Below are 19,067 nucleotides of genomic sequence, written 5' to 3'. Positions count from 1 at the left end.
AGCGCCAGCGCCGCCGCCGCCCCCGCGCCGCTCTCGCCCGGCTGCGCCGCCGCTCCCTCCGCACGGCTCCGCCGAGACACCGACGAGCCGGCGCAACCCAACCCGCTGCCGCCGAAAACAAGCGCTGACTGACAGCGGCCGGAGCCAATGGAAGAGCGCGGCGCGCAGAGGGGCGGGCCCACACGGGCGGGACGCGGCGCCGCGGCCAATAGGAGCGCAGGGTTTGGTTGGCCGGTCGCGGGGGGGCGAGGGAGGAGGGCGCACGGACGCGCGTTCCTGGAGCGGGGCGGGGCCGCCGAGCATTGTGGGAAGGTGGCGGACCGGGCGCCCATGGCGGGGCGGGCCGGGCTGGGAGCGGACCCTCCCGTGACCGGGCGCGGCCGGGCCGAGCGCGGAGCCGCCGCCTCCCCTCGCCCTCTACGGGCCCGCGGTTGGGCCACGCCGGGCGGGCAGGGCCTTGGCGGCCGCTGGGAGGGCGGCGCGGGGCGGGCCCGCGCCCCGGCCGTTGCGGCTCGTCCCGCGCCGCTCGGAGCCGCCAGCGGGTGCCCGGAGCGGGCCGGGCCCGACCTGCGTGGGGCGGGCGCGGTCAGCCCGCGGACCCCGGCAGCCCAGCCCTAGAGACCGAGCAGGGAGAGGCTGAGGCCTCGGCGGGCCGGCCCTGTGCTCCAGGCTCCGGCCGTGCCCCACAGAGCTCTCGGTGCCGCTCCCAGCGCTCCGTCTCTGCACACAGCGCCTCTCGGAGCCGCCTCTGGCCCCGGTTTCCTCAGTGCTTCCTCCCAGGTGCTGTTGGCCTGTGAGAGCTCCTCCAGCCAGCAGCCTGGTGCCTCCCCTGATCCACGGCCCTGTGTTGGTTCTTGTGCTGCCAGCGCAGCCCCTGTGCCCTGTGGGACCCTGCCCCAGGCAGAGCACCTGCCACCTGGACTCTGCACACACACACCCCTCTTACCCTGCCTTGCCCGGGGTCTGTATCTAAACTCTCTTTTGGAAGGTCCAAAAAAGCACCACAGCGCTGTTCCATACCTGCCTTCCTCATTATCAGTGTGGTGTGCCAGTCCTTACCTCTTGGCAGTTTGGCTGAGACGGAAACACAAGATACTCACAAACAACAGGTTCTATTTTCCACTTAAATTCTTCCTTATACCTGTGCTATTCCCATGAGTTCTTTGCCTCAGTTAAAAGAAGTTTCTAACTTTTTTTTTTTCATAGTTTGGCCTTTAGCAGCATCAATAGTGACCTCCCTTTGTTACATTCTCCTGTTTCCCTCCCAGGTACCCCACAGCCAGCAGGACTGTTCCTCCCCCATCTCACACCTCTGGCAAAGGCCACCTGCTCGTTTTGCTTTGGCAGCTGAGAATTACTCAGCAGACAGAAGTGCTCAGCACACCCAGGATCCCAGCCACAGTGGCTGTTACCTGTTGCCCTTGGGAACTCCTGGACAGTCCTAAAGGAGACTGAAGCTCCTGCAACCCCTGCAGCTCTGCCCTGAGTGGACAAACCACTGGAGCTCCTTGCATGTGCTCAGGCTGTGAGGGTGACACAGGTGACACTATGGGGCTGCTGAAGAGCCCCAGGTTGGGATTGCTGGGCTGCTCTGAACCACGAGGTGCTGTGTGCTGGAAACTTGTTTTGGTTGCCTTCTCTTAGGCAGGATGAAAATCAGCAGGTCAGCAGGTCCTGAGGAAATTTCCACAGTTTGCCAAAAGAAAAGGGGAAATAAAATTTGCATCCAGCCTCTGGAGCACTTGCTTGGCTCCTGCTGATGGGAAGTTTGGGTCCACAGACGTTGAGTTTTAATGAGTCCTGATCAAAGTGTGATTTAAGAATGACAGAACTGCCAGTCTCCAAGCAACAATAGCCCATCCACTCCCTCCCTTTCTGCCCTAATGGAAAAGTTTTGGTGCTCACAGGGTTCCCAGGAGCCCTGAGATTTCCCTCAGCTCTGTCACCAGTGCAATTCCCTGGGCTCCATGTCCCTGTTCCTGCAGAAAGCTGATCCTGAAGGTGTCAGGCCACTTCCAGAGCAGCTGCTCCCATGGCCCACATTTGCAGCAGTTAATGCTGAGCCCAGAGATCTCCCCCATTTGTTTACAGAGAGGAAGAGCCCATGGAGATGGGATCCCAAGGCCGTGCAGATGCAGACACAGCACAGTGCCATCCCTTTTCTCCATTCTGGCCTCATTTCTTAGCTCTTTGTGGGTTCCAGAGGGGAGCAGGCACTGCCAGCAGGTCAGGGGGTGATCCTGCCATAAAATGGCAATGTCCCCTGGCTGGGTGATAATTGGCATAGACTCCATGATTCACAGAAGGCTGATCAATAATAATCTTTAATAAGAAACCCATTGTTCTTTTAGAGACAGTTACAATACAGGTGTGCTTGATTGGTCCTTTAATTAAAACACCATTACCATTAGTTAATTAGGAAACCAGCCTTTAGTAAACAAATCTCCATAACACATTCCACATGTTCACAATACCAGGTACAACAAGATAAGAATTGTTTCTCATTCTTTTCTCTGATCTTCTCACAGAATAATACCTGGGAAATAATGATCTTTTCCCAGAATAATACCTGGGAAAATTATCTGTTTCTGTCTGTGGCCAAAGAACTGCTGCCACACTGCCAGGCTGAGGGAGCTGGGTGTGCTCAGCCTGGAGAAGACCAAGAGGGGATTTTACCAATACCCATAAATATCTGAAGGGAGCTGCCAGGGGATGGAGCAGTTTCTGCCCAGCTGCTGAGCAACAGGACAATGAGCAGAAGCTGATGCACAGCAAGATCCACCTTGAACATGAGGAAGAACTTTGCTGTGCTGCTGACACAGCACAGGTTGCCCAGAGTGGTTGCAGAGCCTCCTTCTCTTGTGATATTCAAAGGAGGAATGTGTCTGCACTCTCTCTGGGTGCTGATGGGGACCAGGGACCCAGCTGCAGAGCACGTGTCAAATGTTTCATCCTCCCCCAAAATTAATTTTACAAGTTCTTCAATTGCCTGTCACAGGAAGATGCCACAAGATTGGAGTTCTCTGAACAGAGGGGAAAGGCACTGAGATCAAACAACGCTGACAAATGCAGCCCGTGACAGCAATTGCTGGATTAGTTTTTTTAAACCTTCTGTTTCACATCTGGTTTGTCATGGTGTTGTAGGTGGGCTCAGTGCACAGTAAACTAGGATAACAAACCTACATTTTCTGTGATCCTTTCATCCCCTACGATCCCAAAACACATCATTTAATTGCGTTCAACCTGCACACAGATTTCATAAATAAAGGAATGATGAATTAGCATAGCTGCTGCAGCATTCACACAAGTTACTAAGACACAATCTCCTTGTGCAATCAATCCAGCCTCATGCTTCAGTGTTTGTCATAAATTGAGGTCAGGAAGAAATGTTCTCCCTACCTGGAGGAGTGCTGCTGAACTAGCCGAGTACAGAAAGGCTCTTAAGGGTGTAGCAGTCTGTCTTCCCTGTGCAAACCTCAGAAACTGCTGCAGAAATGCATTTGCTGCAGCTCCAGCGCAGTAGATGAACGCTGATCCTGCACAGGGGCAGGAGGAATCTGCCTCACACGAGCCAGCAGGAAAGCCTGGCTGATCCTTTCGACCCTAAAATTGGTGTCTGGCTCCTCCCTTCGTCCAGCAAGGGAGCCAGAGGAGGGAGGGGAGAGTCCTGACCCTGGCCGTGCCCCCAGCACAGGTGGGTCTGCTCGGGAGCTGCTCCTTTGCCCATCCCAGCCCCGAGGGTCGCTCCCTCCGGGCTCCCTTTGGGTTTCACACACGGCTTCTGCAAACTGATTGTGCTGGGAAGCTTCTCGTGACCAAAGGGTCAGTGGATTCCCCTGCACCTCCTGACTGTCTCACAGCTCCAAATTTCCTGCTTATCTCCCACCAAATGCCTCAGGGACACCACCCAGGGAGCAAGCAGGTTCAGGCATCCTTGCCATGTGCTTCCTAATCACGGCTCAGCTGCAAAATCCCTTTCCTGCTTCCTGCAAGGAGTGTGAACTGTTCCTTGCACTTTGGCTGGTAAAAAGGATGATAATTACCCCTAATCAGTCTGCAGCAAAAACACAGGCCACAGCAGAAGGGAGGGGTGGGGGGCAGCCACCATGAGGAATGGAGCCCAATTATTCCAAGTCACTGATAAAAAGGGATCAAAGAGGGTAGGAATGTTTTACCAGCTGTAAAAAGCCTGCCTGGACCAAGGCTGCTCTTTCTGCCTACAGACCATTCCTGGCTTGGACCTTATGCACATCCAGGGACAGTTTCTCATTTTTCTTCTTGGTGTAGGCGAGGAATTTGGGCTGCTGTTCATTTCTGCTTCTGAGAGCAAGCAGCAAGACAGTTTCAGCAGGAAATGAGCACGGAACCGTGGGCATACAGTGCAGAACAAATGCCCTGTCTGCTGCCCGTGTGGGCACTGAGGTGCTGGGACCCTGCTGTGTCCCATCAGGGGCACCTGGGTGTCCCAGGGGATGGAGCAGCTGGGGCTGGGGGGTGATGGAGGTGAGGGACAGGGCTGCTGGTGGCATCTGTGCCCTGCCAGTGCCATGCTCGTGCCTCTTCTGGCTCTCTGGGAGCCTGTGCAGCCCCACTGCTCGTTCCAGCCTTTTTCTGCAGCAGGGAGACCTGCACAGCTCCTAACAGCAGCAGGAGAGTTGGGAGGTGGTGAGGGAGAGAAGGAAAACAGCCCCTTATGTGAAAGAGGGACTTGAGAGGCAGGTTGTGTGTAAATCACTGCCGGGCCTGCCCAGCGCTTGCCTCGTGTCTGGCTGAATGTGCTATGCTATCTAGAGAAAGCTTAATATCAAAAGCCAATAATTCCTGTGACAGGAGGGAGGATAAGGGACAGTCTGGCCTGGATGTGGCAGGGGGCCAAGGTCCAGTGCCCAACATCCCCTACCAGTCCTGGCCAGCCCATCCCATCCCAGGTGGCACAGACCTGGCAGGGCTGGGCAAAACACAAAAAAAAAAAAAAAAAATCAGGAACCAGCCCTGCTGCTGGCAAAAAGGGGCTGGGGAAGCAGGAGGGGGAGAAATCTGTGAGCCCCAGCAGTGTGGCATGGGGCTGGCTGTGGCTAATAGCCCACAAGCTGCTGGCCCTTGTAAAATGCCTCACAGATGTCTGAATAGAGGGGGATTGCAGCCCAGGGAGGGACTGGGCTTTCTTGGCAGGTGGGGGATCAAGGGCAGCTGAAGTTTAATGAGTTTGGTGGGTCTCAGCCCTGTTTCTACTGGAAGGAGGCCACAGCATTCAAAGCACAAGTGAGAAGCAAAGGAGTGGCTGGGCTGAGCCACCCCACACCCCGTGGGTCCTGTCCGTGCCACTCTGGGCTGTGCAGTGCCCCACATTCCTCAGAGTCCTGCAAAGCCCCTGTGTGTGGTCAGCCTGAGGTGATGGCACTCAAGAGAGACCCTGAGCCTGTGGAGAAAGGGAGAAAACCTTCCTTGCCTCAGTGCCTGAATTGCTGCTGTGCCTTTTTTATTTCTTCCTCTTTAATTCCAGGTAAAAGAGAGAGTATTCTCAGGGTGAAAGCAGGATCTCAGAGCCTACATTTTCATAATAATGACAGCATGGCTTTCACCTTGTGTCCAGAGCTTCAGAGCAGAAAATGTCTGTACAACCTCTCTCCTTGAACCAGTGCTGGAGTGGGATATAATATCTGAATAATTTACAAAGGCTCTTCATTACACAGATTTATTTTTGGCAGCTTTGTTAGACTGCTCCTTTTAGGAACGAATAGGAAGTTTCTCTGGTTTCATTAGGACATCCCTGTATGAATTGTTCCAGTGGGGCCAGGGACTGGGACAGCTCCTTGCTCCGTTAGAAATGCAAAATATTTCTGCCCTTTCTGTCCCCCATGGCTTTCTGGAAACCCACCTGCATGCCCAACCCTGAGCCAGCCCTGGTTGTAGCAAGAGTCTTTATTCCTGACCAAGATGTTGAGGGTGTGAGGGGCTTCCCCACATTGCCTTCAAACAGCTTTGCAGCAGAGAAATGTTGGTTCACTTGGAGAGCTCCAACACAGAGCTCCCTTTCCTGTGCTGGAAAAACCTTCATTTCTCAAGCCAGGACTGAGGTGGGCTGTGGGAACTCCCACTGCTCGCCAGGCTGTGTTTGGGGCCACCTCCTCTGTGCCCAGACCATATCCAGCCCCTGTTTCACACAGCTTGAGCCGGGCTAAAATCCCCTCTTCTTCAGATGCAGGTGCATTGCCCAGCTGGAAACAAGCCCATTAAAAAGTCATTTACCAGGCACAAGTGAGTTTGTGTTCCCCTGGATTGGGATTTGCCAAGATTATACCATAAATTAGAGTGTTTCCTGGAAGAATGTAAGGAGAGAGGGGAAAGAAAAAAAAAAAAAAAAAAAAAAAAAAAAAGATAAAATGGAACATTTTGTAGCCAACAGCAATGCCAATAAAGGAGCATTTCATTTCCCACTTGGAAGGGAGTGACTGCAAGCTGTTGCAAGGGTAGGGCAGGGTGCCTGTGCTGCTCCTGGACCAGGGGACAGCAGGGACCTGCTCTGGCTGCATTCACCCTGACTATAAACTGCATTTCTCTGCCCTTGAGCAGAGCCTAAGCTGGGGTGACTCAGTTTCTCTCCACATAAAAAGGGGGACCAGGATGCCAACCCCACTGGGGGAAGACTGTCTGCCCTGTTTTCCAACCCTTATTCTGCAGGGACACGAAGCCTGCCTGCACTATTAATAATCCTTGGCATGAAGCTGTCACAGTTTCCACTAATATGGAGATGTTGAAGTGAAAAAGCTACTGCACAATATGCAGGAGGTGTCACAATAACTCAGCTGCTATATTGTTATTTTTAAAAATAAATACAACAGGCCAGCCCACATCGCTGGAGTCATGACGTGTAGGGTTTTATTTTTAAGCAGAAATGTACTGATTTTTAAAGACAGACATGGAGCAACATCCAAAATGTATGAAAGCTCCCTGTGTGCTCACATGTACCATCCGTGTTCCTGCCCGTTATTCTCCGAATGGCTTCCAAGGAGCTGATCCTGCCCCAGCACGGGCACATTTGTGCGTGTGGCTTTGCAAGAGGCCCCACGGCAATAAAGTCCTTCCAGAAATAAAGTCAGAGGCTGAATTCCCACCCCACTGCTCTCTGGGGGATGCAATCGATCCCACAGGACACAAGCTGCAGGGTCTGCTCCTCACGCAGCAGGTTTAGGACCAAAGTTTGCACCCAGAGCAGAATATTCCATTGTTTGGAGACCAGAGGTTTCTCTGGGGGCCAGCTGCAGGTGAATTGCCTTTTTCCTTTGCCTTCTCTCACTCTCAGCCAAGGGCAACGCTGAAAGAAAGCAAAACGAAACTCTGGGTTAAAAAAAAACCCTGTTCTGCTTGGGGAAGGGCGAGAAAACGAGCTGCGAAGGGCGAGCGGCCTCAGTGCCGGCGGGCCCCCGGCGGGGGCTCGGCCCCCGGTGCGGCGAGAGCGGGGAGGGCTCGGGGCTGGGGGGGCCCGGCGGCCGCCGGCTCCGGCCCCAGCGCTGTCTCCTGTTGTTCAAGGGCTCCTCTCACCTGCCTCAGCAGCTGAAGTTCACGACCTCCGACTCGTGCGACCGCATCAAGGACGAGTTCCAGCTGCTGCAGGCCCAGTACCACAGGTACGTGCTGCCCCCGGGCCCGTCCCGCAGCCCCGCCGGGCCGGCCGGTGCACGGGAATCGCTCCGGTTCTTCTGCTCGTTGCTTCGCTCTGGGGACCGGATGAGAATTTGGGGAAGGGGAGCCGGCCGCGTAGCTTGGGACACCCTTGGCTGGAGGAGCACCTCGGGCGCGGCGTTGGTCGTGTCCACATGGGAGCCCAGCGAGGAGAACGCCCATTCCCTTCTCCAGCCAAGGTCTTTCCTCCAAGTGCTGCTCAGCCAGGACTGCACAGACACTTGCCAGGCCTCCTGCCTCTTGCTGGGAGTTTTCCTCGGCTTTTCTCGCTGGCTGCCATTCCTGGACTGCAAATACTGCAGGGAGCACTTAAATCCAAAAGCATCTACTTTTGTGTGTGTGTGTGTGTGTGGAAATAGTGCTGCTGACCCAAAAGCTGGCTTGAGACAATCTGTTGCTTTGCGTGTGTGAGTGTGTCTGACATAAACATGAAGCCCTTTGGTTGGAATTGTCTGGGTGATGCCCTCTGCCACAGCCTGGCGCTGGTTTTGCTGTGTGCATTGGTGCCATGTGGCTGCAACGTCCCCCAGCCCGGGCTCTGCCTGCGGGCAGGTTGCAAGTTTGTGGTGGTGTCATTTTGGCAGGAGCATGCAGAAAAGCTGCTGGGAAGTGGCCATTTCCTGGTGTCTCTGTGCCTTGGCAGTGCCAGCAGGGGAGTAGGGGTTCCTGCTGAAAGGGAAGCTTTCCCCCCATGCCGCTCCACCCCCTTGGACTTAATCTGCTCAAGAAGGAGCAGGTTTTGTGTAGGTGAAGCTGTTTCTTGTTTGAAACATAAAACCACAGCACATGCTGGCTGCAGTTGCTCGGCTGGTGAGTTGGAGTCTCATAAAACACTGGGAGCAGCGGCACTTTCTCTGAAGGGTGTGAAGAATCTAGGAGAGAGGAAGAATCCTTGGTTCTGGAGGGATGTGCTGCACTTGGGCCTCCCCCCCGCCGCCCCCATCCAGAAGTGGGTCTGGCTTTGGTTTTGATGTTGTATTGGAACATCTCTTGAGTGCTGCAGACAGGTTCTGTGCCAGAATCTGTCCCCAGCTGCCAGCGATCTGTTGAGGAAAGGCAAACCCCTCTCTGGGCAGCCAACTCTGCTTCTCCCCAGCATTCTGCTTCCTGTGGAATGGATTTGCCTGAGGGAGGTCAGTGCTCTGCTGGTGGATTCCCTTGTGTCCTTTTCCTGATTGTGTGTTGGGGAGGGCTCCAGCTGAGAAAGTAGGAGCAGGCTCTGTGTGGTCACTGCTGTGCCAGCAGTCTGTCTGGGCTCTGCTCTGGCCACCCCTTGAAGTCCAGATAGCCATGTCCAAGAATCCAGCCTGGCCGGGATGAGGCCATGCAGGAAGCAGCTGCTCTGTGGCGATCAACTCTCTCACCTCCTGTTTGTGGTTTTCTTACTGTTTTCTGGCTTTTCAGCTTGAAGTTGGAATGTGACAAACTAGCCAGCGAGAAATCGGAGATGCAGCGTCACTACGTCATGGTAAGGACTGGCCCAGCAGCCCAGAGCAGAGTGTGTGGGTGGCTGCACCAGCAGGTGCCTGGGCTCTGCCTGGCAGGGAGCCCACACCCCACAGGGCTCCAGGGCTCTCAGCAGGGCTGGAATTGGCTGTTTTCTGAAAATGGGGCTGTTTTGTGTTGGCTGCATGCAGGGGGTTGTTGAAATGCACGGTGGGAGGGAGGTTTTTTGATGGAGAAAACAGGACCTGGTGGGGGATTGCTTGGTGGGTTCTTGGCCCAAAGGAAGTGACAGCTCTTACACACCTGAGAAGGTGATGCAAGGTGTGCAGGTGTTTGGGGACTCTGGGAAGGTCGTGGCCAGTGAGAGACAAAGCAGTGCTCTGGGAAGTCATAAAACTGGGAAACCCCACAAGCCAGGTGTGAGTTAGAAGCAGAAATCAGCTTCTGTGCCAGGGCTAAACCCTGTGCACCTTCTGGTGACCCCACAGCCTTGCTGAGCCGTGGTGCTGAGTGCTGGCACGTGTGTCCCACACAGGGTGTGCAAGCCCCAGGCAGTGCTTGGTAAAGGCATGAGAAATGGTGCCACGTGTGGGCAGCAGGGTTGGATGTGGCTTTCCAGGAAAACAGCCATGTTCTGGTGAGCAGGGTGAGGGTTTGCCTGCCAGGTAATGCCTCTGGAACCCTTGTAGCACAGGGGAGGGATGCCAGGCAGGGCTGTGGTCTCTTCCTTTCCTATCATGGAGTTAATGGGAGGCTGCAATACTGTCCATGAAAATGAGCTGCTTCCTGCTTGCCAGCTGCTGCACCTGCCCTGGAAAGAAGAGATAAGATGTAGAAATTAATAGAGCAGCTCTTCAGAGCAGAGTTAAGACTTAAAAAAAAAAACAGAAATAAGGGAGGTAGCTGGCCCCTTCAGTGCCCTCGTGGCCAGGCTCTGAGGCTGTGGGGAGCAAGGTGTGTTGGGGCTGGGGACAAGGAGAAGAGGTCACAGCTTTCCTGGTGTATTAATGGTGAAGCCTGCCCTGTTCTCACTGGTAAACAATTGCTTCCTGTGCAGTCTGCACGGAAACCCTCCTCTCCAGCAGTGGCCAAGATACATTTTTCTTTTTTTTTTTTCCCCTTAATGCTGGCAGTCACCAGAATTGATTCAGGTTGCTGTCAGCAGCAGAGGGGAAGGGCTGTTCCTCGTGGCGCAGCGCTGGAGGCTCTGCAGGCGCAGCAGCTCCTGCCTTGTCTGCGTGGCTGAGCCGGAGCTCCTGCCGCTCCCCATCGCGGGGAGCCAAGAGGAGGGTTCCTGCGAATGTGCAAAGCTGCTACAGCTGCTCTGATTTTTGAATAAGTCACAATTGGCAGCTTGGGGGACGGGCTCCTGCTTCCTGCTCGGTCTTCAGAATGCAAAGAAGCCTCGAGAGCCCGCAGCAGGCTGAGATCATTCTGATACCAAGCCGGGCGCTTCGTCGCCTTGTGGCGTCGGTACCAGGATGCCAGTGATCTTCAGTTAAATGAGCACAGATGTGGATTGTTCTTTTCCCTTTGGAAGAATCAGGATTGCAGCCTGCAGGCTGCAGGAGGAGGTTTCTAAACTCTCAAAACATCAGCCTTGTAACAGTTTCTTCCAGGGGTCAGGAATTAGCTGCTTGTGCCAATAGATTGTCTGTAGCTGCCTGTTGCTGCTGTGCAGGGGTTTTCTGGGTGGATTGTTTTTGTGTGTGGAGGGGGGAGGTTTCCACATAACTCCTTCCTAAACAGCTGGAGCTGTGTGCAGCTGGATGTGTTACTTGCTAGATGAAGCCCAGTTGTGATCTCTCCCATTTGCTGCTGAAGGAGTCATGTGGGCTTTAGGATACTGGCCAGGCAGAGCTCACAGAGCCAGGCTCCCTCTCTCAGCTGTGCTTAGGGAAGTCTGGAGCCCTGAGCCTTTTTCCAGGTTTGACACAGCATTGCTCTCACCTCAGTGCAGACTGTGAGGGGAGTCCTGTGGGGCAAGACTCCAGTCTGGAGCAGGGTGGGCAGGGAGCACTTGGAGGGGGTCTCTGTGCTTGCCTCCTGCTCCCTTTGTTTCCTGGGGCTTGCCTCTGCTCCCCTGCCTTGCCCAGCCTTTGTAGAAAACCCTGGCAGGAATGCAGTGGTGCTTCCCAGCACTCACCTGGCAGAGACTTGACTTACAATTTGTTTTGTTCTCTTCTCTCCTGCTCTGCAGTACTATGAGATGTCCTACGGGCTGAATATTGAAATGCACAAACAGGTAGGGAGAAAAGCATCTCCAAGTGCTGCAATTCCTGGGGAAGGTGGGCTGTCTGCTCTGCGTTGCCCTCTGTCACTTCGGTTGCCTTTCAGGAACTAGAAATGCCATCAGCCTGTAAAATGTCAGAGCTGCCTTTGAAATGCAGAGCCCCCTCACCTGTCAGGATCACAGTGCTGGCCTGTGGGCTCTGTCCTGGGCTTGGGCATCCTGTGTTCTCCCCAGGGCCTGAACAGGTATTTGAGCACCAGGGAGGGTCTGGAGCTGCAGCTTGGAGACTCTGTGGCAGCCTGGATAAGTTTGCTCATTACCCTCAGTGGTGGTTAAGTTGTTAATTATCCCCAGTGACTAATTACCTGTGGTGTTAACAACATGAGCCTCCTCTGAGCCTGTCTCTATCTGGCTTCAGCTCCAGTCACAAAGTCGTGGCTCAGTTTAAGCCTCTTAGCACAGTTCTGTTCCTCACAAAGGCACTTGGTGCTTCTGATCCCATTGCCCTTGTTGCTAAGCCCATGAGACTGGCTTCCCTGGGAAAACCTGGATCTTGTCGAAGAATCTGAGTAACAATTCCTCATTGCTGTCCCACGAATGTCTCCCAACCTTATCTGCTTCCCTGTGGTGCTCTTGGGGTCCCCTCAGCTGCTTTTGGTGTGTACCTGTACCCTTTGGCTCTGTATTTTGAGTCCTTTAGAAAGCAATTTGCAAAGGACTGCTAGCTTTACTATTTGCCAGGAGAAAAGCATTTCACACCCCAGAAGCTGCCACTGCTGCTGTGAGGGTGGTGAGGAGGCTGCCCAGCCCCTCTGGTCCCCCCCAGCAGCTCAGCCTGGGGGGGCTGAACAGCCATGAGTATGTCTGTGTCCACATGGCAGATATAACAGCACATCCCCACCTGGGTCTGCAGGAACTTTGCTCTCTGGTTACTCCCAATTTGTTAAATGAGTGTTGGGGACCTGGAGAAGAAGAAGAATAATGAAACTTTGCTCTTTGCAGTCAGCAGCATCCCTTCATTTAACCGTGCAGGGAGGAGCCTCAGGGGGAAAGGGGATCCCCATGGCACCATGATGCTGCCAGGAGGGTGGGTTTTCTCACAGCCATTTGGGGACTCAGGCCTGGCCAGGAGGAGGAGGAAGAGGGAAGGTGGGGAAGCTGATACTGTGGCTGCTCAGTCCTGAGCTGCCTGACTTTTCCTCTCTATTTCTCCCACCTTTTAGGCTGAAATTGTCAAGAGGCTAAATGGGATTTGTGCACAGGTTCTGCCCTACCTTTCACAAGAGGTGAGTCCCCCAGCTTGGGGGGTTTGTTGGCATGGAGGCTGCTGTCCCTGTGCAGCCAGTGAGGTGTCACAGCCCTGCAGCACAGGCAGCTCCCCACCCCTGGGCTGGCAAACCCTTGCCTGCTCTCAGCCCAGCCCTTCAAGGCAGTGTTGGCTCCTGGAGCACTGTGTGGTGGGTAATGTGCCCCTCTGTTGGTCCACCCTAAAACTTTTATCTTGCTCTGTATATTACTGTATTCTAAAACTCTAAATTTTCTACCCTCTAATATTGCACACTTCTAATCAAACTACACACCCATAATTCCAGTGTTAGCATCAATTTTGGAAGCTTTCTACACAGCCTCAGGTCAAATGCAGTGCTGTCTTGGGAGTCAGAGTCTGTCAGCACAGAAAGTCTAAAATTCTCAGTGTCCAGAACTCCAATAACCTTCCATCCCTTCTGTGGCAGCTGGGACAGAGCTGCTCCTGCTCTCCTGCCCGTGGCTCCTGAGCCATCAGCCACGTCAGCAGGGGCAGCTTTGTGTGGTAATCAGGGGAGAAGGACACTTTAAAAAATACCTCCATATGGAGGATACCTTCTCTCATCCTCTTTGAGATCTGGTTCCTCTGCCTCATTAATTAATGCAGCTGATGGGTTCCTCCCACTCCCCTGAGAAATTAGTTGGAGGAGGGGGTGCTTGGGAGTCGCTGTCTGAGGCGAGGGGAGGATTAAGCACTTCCAGAGCTGTATTTTCTGTCTCTCCATGGAGGCTGAGCCCTGAGCAGCTCTCCTGGCCCTTTGGGGGTTGGAGGCTTTTTGCTTGGGGTCAGTGCTGGGCTTGGGGCACAGGTTCTGTTTTTCCCACCCACCTGTTCTTAGGACAGCAAAGTCGCTTGCTGATCAGATCAGGGTTGCCTAATAACTAAGCCCCAGCTAAATCTTTTGCATCTTAATGCAATCCTTAACCCTGTCCTGCTGCCAAAATGAAAAGAAAAATCCCCTTGCTGAAGTGCAGTGGACAGTCCTGGTGTTTCAGAGACCTCGTGTTCTGCAAGGAGCAAGTGCAGTTCTCCTTTATTTTTTTTTAATATATGATCCATCCATTTTTTCAGCCTGTGTTTGGAACACCCAGCTACTGCTGCAGTTGATATCCAGGATATGTCCCAAGGAGCTTCCCAAGAGCTGATTTTTAGGGCTTGTTTTGTTTGTTAGAGGGTCTGTGTAGGTGAAGGGTGGCAGGATGAAACACTGCCCACCTTGGAGCCTTCTGGCCAAGGATCTCCTGGGTGTGTGGAGAGCAGGACAAGGGTGTGGGTGAGAGGGGACCTGTTTGACCCTGTGGTGAGGAAGAGGATGAGACAAAGGTTCTTCCTTCCCTGCTCCTTGCTGCCCTAGGCCTGGGTGGGAGGCCCTTGTCTCGGTGAAGTGTGTGCAGGTGTCTCCAGCTGTGGGGTAGCCAGCCTGATGGTGTGGACTGGGTCCCTGTTCTGCTTCCCTGTGGCACTACAGGTGACCCCAAACTCCTCTGTTTTTTCCTTGCCAGCATCAGCAGCAAGTCTTGGGAGCCATTGAACGAGCTAAGCAGGTCACGGCGCCAGAACTGAACTCCATCATCCGTGTACGTGATGTTTGGGTTGGGAGGGGAGGGAACCCCGGCCTCTGGCCAGGACACAGAGCTGGGCTGTGGATTCTTGACCTGGGGACATCAGGGGACCCTGCTCTGGTGCTGTGGCTGCAGTGGGACGAGGCTGCAGGGCTGGGCTGGCTGTGCTGGCACAGGGCTGGCTGCACCCAGCCTTGCTGTGGTGTTTGCAGGGATCCCTGCTCTGTCCCAGCAGGGTGCCAGGAGAGGAGCTTTGCTTTTGAGCAGGAACCACAGTAGGCACTCAGCATGAAAACACCATCTGCTCTTGGTCAGAGTTGTGAGTGAGGGCTTTAACTGCAGCCCTGGGACATGCCAGAGCCCGAGGCCAGATGTCCTGTGGGGCAGGGGCTGTGTGTCCTGCTGGGGTCACAATGTTGAGTCTTCTCTTGAGATTGTCACAGCAGCAGGACTCTAGAACCTCTTTTCCCACCCAGCCCTGAGATTTAAGCTTATTTAAACCCCTGCTTTAAGCTCGATTGCTGGCACGCTCCGACCGAGTGCACTCAAAATGACAATACCCCCGTTGTGTCTGTGTGTCCGTCCATCGTTCCCTACAGCAGCAGCTTCAAGCTCACCAGCTGTCTCAGCTCCAAGCCCTCGCTCTGCCTCTGACTCCGCTCCCCGTGGGGCTGCAGCCCCCGTCGCTCCCCGCTGTCAGCGCCGGCACCGGGCTCCTGTCGCTCTCGGCCCTGGGCTCGCAGGCTCACCTCTCCAAGGAGGACAAGAACGGCCACGACGGCGATGCCCACCAGGATGATGACGGCGAGAAATCGGATTAGAGCGACCGGGGGGCCGGGGGAAGGGGGCTGGCCGGGGGAGGGAGGGAGGGAGGGAGGGGGCGGGTTAGTGCAAAATGCAGTATCTCTCTCTGATTGCTGTGCAGCAGGGCCGTGGTGACCTGTGCTCGGTGGCAGCTTGCCAGGCCTGTCCCCAGGGCCTGGGGGTGTCCCCAGCGCCGTCCCCGGCTGCTGCACGGCCATGCAAGCGCCATAGCATTACCCGTGTGGCCAGTCGTGCTCTCCCCGTGCCCAGCCTGCCTTCCCTGTCCCTCCTCCCACTCACAGAGCCTGGCTTGGGCCGCTCTGGGGCCACTTTGCCCCCTGGCTGTCCCAGCTCCTCGGTGCCATGTGGCCCCCTCCCTCCACCTGCTGCTCCCCCCTCGGTATTTAAAGATTGCCCCTTGATCCTAACGGTTCTGCACAACTCCCTGCTAGGATCCCTGGCCCAGAACAATCTCCTCCCTTCCCCAGGCGCTCTTGGTCTCGTGGCATCGCCCTGGCCCCGTGTCCCCCACGCCCCTCCTGCACTAATACCAGGCCTAATAACAGCCTTGCTGTTCTGCATGTACCTGTTCTCAAGCAGCTCTGGGGCTTCACCCTGGGCTGGAGGGGGAGCCTGTGCCACCTGCTCCCCCTCAGCACAGCACTGGGCTGCGGGGGCCCAGGTGGCTGGGCAGAGGGGGCAGGCAGACCGAGAGCCTTCCCCAGCCTCCCCCTCCCCGTGCCCCTGCCCTGTGTAGAGGATACAGCAGCTTTCTCTGTTCTTATCTCCGTGCGCTAGCGTGTCTTCTTAAAAAACAAAAATGGAAAAAAAAATAATAAATAATAATCTGGTGTTTGTATATAGTTCTTTAGAAAGATCTTGTTTTGCTTTTTGTGTTTAATCACTTGACCTATAATAAGAGGAACTGAAAATGCTGTATCAAGGACGTACAAGCTGTGCCTTTCAAATAAAGAAATAAGAAGGTTGGTTAAAACCGTGACTTGCTGCTGCTTTCTTGTTGCCTTTGGGATGACTAAAGTACTTTCCTGTGTCTCCCCTGTCCCTTCAGATGGGGGACTCAGCTGGGGAGAACTGAGTTTTCCTGGTTCACCTGTGCTGTGGGAGGTGTCTGGAGGAGCAATCCTCCTTCCTTCACGTGCTAGCATATCCCAGATCATTCCTTTCCTGTTGGATGTGCTGCTCTCCCTCCCTGGAGCAGGGTTAGCATTCACACCTCTGCCTCTGGCATTCTTGTAGGGGCTGGTGGGATGGGGCCATCGCTGTGGCCTTCGTGGCTCCGGGGCACCCCTGCAGAGGTGGGGGCTGTGCCACAGCTGCAATCCACTGGAATCAGGGCCCTGAGGATTCCCGAGCAAAGCCAGAACAAACGAGCTCAAGGTGAAAGTGGTGGGTGGTGAAAAGGGAGCAGGGGACTCTCCAGAAGAAAAGCAAGGAGCGAAGTGCCCCCGAGGTCTATCAGCTCTGTGCTGCTTTGGTAACACACGTGGAGGTCCCTGGGGCTGCCACAGGTCTGCTCTGCGTGTGCATAATTCATTTTTCCTCTGGGCACAGAGGATAAGCTTCTTCTGTGGCTCTCAGGCCCCTCTGGAAAATCCGGCCTGTGGTGCCCTGGGGCTGAGATTGCTGTAATGGAATTGGCTCTCGATAATTAGAGCTGTCCTCTGGCTTCAGAGCCTGCTCCACCCTGATAACATCTTCCCCTCGATATCTCTTAGGCCAGTTGGAGTGGGAAAATTTCCTTCCTCTGGGGAGGAATCCTGCTGGGGGAGCCCTGGAGCACCCAGCACCGAGGTGTGGAGGGGCTGGAGGGTTACAAAGCCTGTGGGCAGCACCAGGGCTTGGCAGTGCTGCTGTTACCTGCCTGCTCATCCCCATCCTGGCTGGGCACACCTGGGGCAGGTGCCCAGAGCAGGAGCCAGGCTCTGTGCAGGAGCACGGCTGTGGTGGCCACTGAGCTCTGGCTGGTGGCCCAGGCTCTGCAAGGGGGTCTCAGCCCTGTTCCCTCCCAAACTGAGCACCTGCTGCTCCCTGGGGTAGATCCCGAGTGGCTGCCCTGAGCCCTGGGGGCTGCAGCACCAGGCAGACCCATCCGAGCCCTGGCACTGGCTGGGCATCCCCCTCCAGAGCTGCTGGAACTCTGCCCATCCCACCCCAGGGTCCTGCAGCTGCTCTGGAGTCTCTGCTGACACCCAGCAGCGTGGGAAACAGAAAATTTTAAAAACTTGACGGAAGTCAAAATACAAAAAGCCAAAAAACACTTATAGTGTATTGTAATTAGGAAATAGCTTCTGATTGTGATGGTGTGAATTGTAACATCTGTATTGTCTCACCCTTCAAATGAGACTGAAAAGTTTTTAAAGCACCTCTGTCTGAGCAGAAAAGAACATAATCCAGCACAGCAGGTCCCTGGTGTGAAAGGACAGCACAGCTCCAGCCTGGGCTGCTGCAAGGGCAGCTCTAAACCCATCCCTGCCCTGGCAGTGCCCAGAGCCCACAGGGAGCTTCCCCAGGGCTTCCACTGCAGGCCACCAGCTCAGACTCAGCCTGGGAATGTTACTCCAGGTGGATATGCAAGGGAGGAGGATTTAGGAGAAGTTGCTCAGGGCTGCTTATAGGAACAGCTCTTGTGGGAGCTGATCAGCAGCCTCGGTTCACTGGGCAGGGGGGTGGACAAACCACGGGGCACTGGGGCTGGGGGCTGCTCTGCCCTGGGCTGTGGGAAGCTCCCTGCTCCCTCTGGGGGACCAACCCTCTGTTAAAGCACAAACAGAAAACTTCTGGGCTCTCCAAATCCCCTGCACCTCCCAGCAGGTGCTGAGCTGAGCCTTGTGCTCCCTTCCTGCCTCCCGTGATGTTCCATTCCCAAAGCATTTCCCTGCAGTTTGGGGGGCACCCTGATTTCCCATCCTCCTGGGGAGCAGGGTTGTTCCCTGTGCTTCCAGCCTGCCTCTGTGTGCCACTCTCCAAAGGGAGTCATTTCATAGGGAACCTTCCCAGATTTGGGCTCAAATCTCAACTGCATAACAAACTGCAAATCTAACCCACACCAACAGCAAAGAAAAGGGTTAAAAATACCTCTCTCATGACTCTCTCAGTAGCTGCAGACTTGAGGAAACAGCTTCTCTCCTTCCAAACAAGCCTTGTAACCTCTCAGAAGGCAGGAGCCCCTCTCAGGCCCTGCAGAACAGCTCAGCACTTGCAAGGACACAGCTGACAAGGGGCCCCAGAGCTGCTCAGGGGTGATTTGAGACTGGCTCCTGGCAGAGGAGCCCTTTCTCCTGGTGTTCCAGAGCTCACGGTGCCAGAGTGGGACAGGGTTGATGGTCTGAGAACCAGCCCTGCTGCCCCAGGATCCTTGGGAAAACTCAGCAGAGCCCTGACTGTAAAGAGTGGGTAAAGATGCAGTGACACCTCTCAACAGAGGCTGTGTTGTGGGCACAGAGGGCAGGACCCCAGCTGGCAGTGCCCCATGTCCTGACCACCAAGCAGCTCAGCATTAACCCAGGCTTGGCACGGATTCCTGCTCACTGGAATGAGCTGCCAGGGGTCTGACAAAACTCTGCTGTCACCCATCTCCTCCCCTCCACCTGCCTGGCACCGCAGGGTCAAGCCCAGCCTCCTTCCCCCTGCATGCACAGCAGCTGGCAGTTTTTCACTGGGTTTTTCACTGTCTGGGCCCTTCCTGCAGGACAGAACCCCCGGTGGGAGTCAGAGTCGCCTCTGGCACATCCTCCTGGCTCCCACACTCCTCATTCTCCAGCCCAGCTCTGCCTGAAACAACAGCACGGGAATGGTAGAGGAGCAGGAATCCCGCTAATGCAGGAATGCCGAGCTCTTCCTGGCTGCAGCGAGCACCAGATAAAAGCTAAAGGAGGCATCAATAATTAAAAACCACTCAGAGCTGGTAAGTGCAAACAGGAGCCAACACATGGATCGAAGGCAGAGAGCAGAGTCTGTCAGCTGCTGGGCTGCTCTGAGGCTCCCACTCCTCTTTGCAGCCCCTGGAACAGGG

The 19,067-nt window shown here is 55.0% G+C and overlaps 1 protein-coding gene across 1 annotated transcript; it reads left to right on the top strand.

Annotated features, from left to right (window-relative positions):
- Positions 1-330: 330 nt before the first annotated feature.
- TLE5 (TLE family member 5, transcriptional modulator) lies at positions 331-16,028 on the top strand. Its single transcript, XM_041415011.1, has 7 exons — positions 331-585; positions 7,375-7,628; positions 9,088-9,151; positions 11,330-11,374; positions 12,586-12,648; positions 14,171-14,245; positions 14,830-16,028. Exons 1-7 carry the CDS (start codon positions 331-333, stop codon positions 15,049-15,051), a joined length of 978 nt encoding a protein of 325 aa, XP_041270945.1. The 3' UTR covers positions 15,052-16,028.
- The last annotated feature ends 3,039 nt before the right edge of the window (positions 16,029-19,067 follow it).

Source organism: Onychostruthus taczanowskii, unplaced genomic scaffold, assembly GCF_017590055.1.
Source record: "Onychostruthus taczanowskii isolate IOZ18803 unplaced genomic scaffold, ASM1759005v1 scaffold106, whole genome shotgun sequence".
Taxonomy (NCBI): domain Eukaryota; kingdom Metazoa; phylum Chordata; class Aves; order Passeriformes; family Passeridae; genus Onychostruthus; species Onychostruthus taczanowskii.
This window is presented reverse-complemented; position numbering and strand designations above follow the sequence as displayed.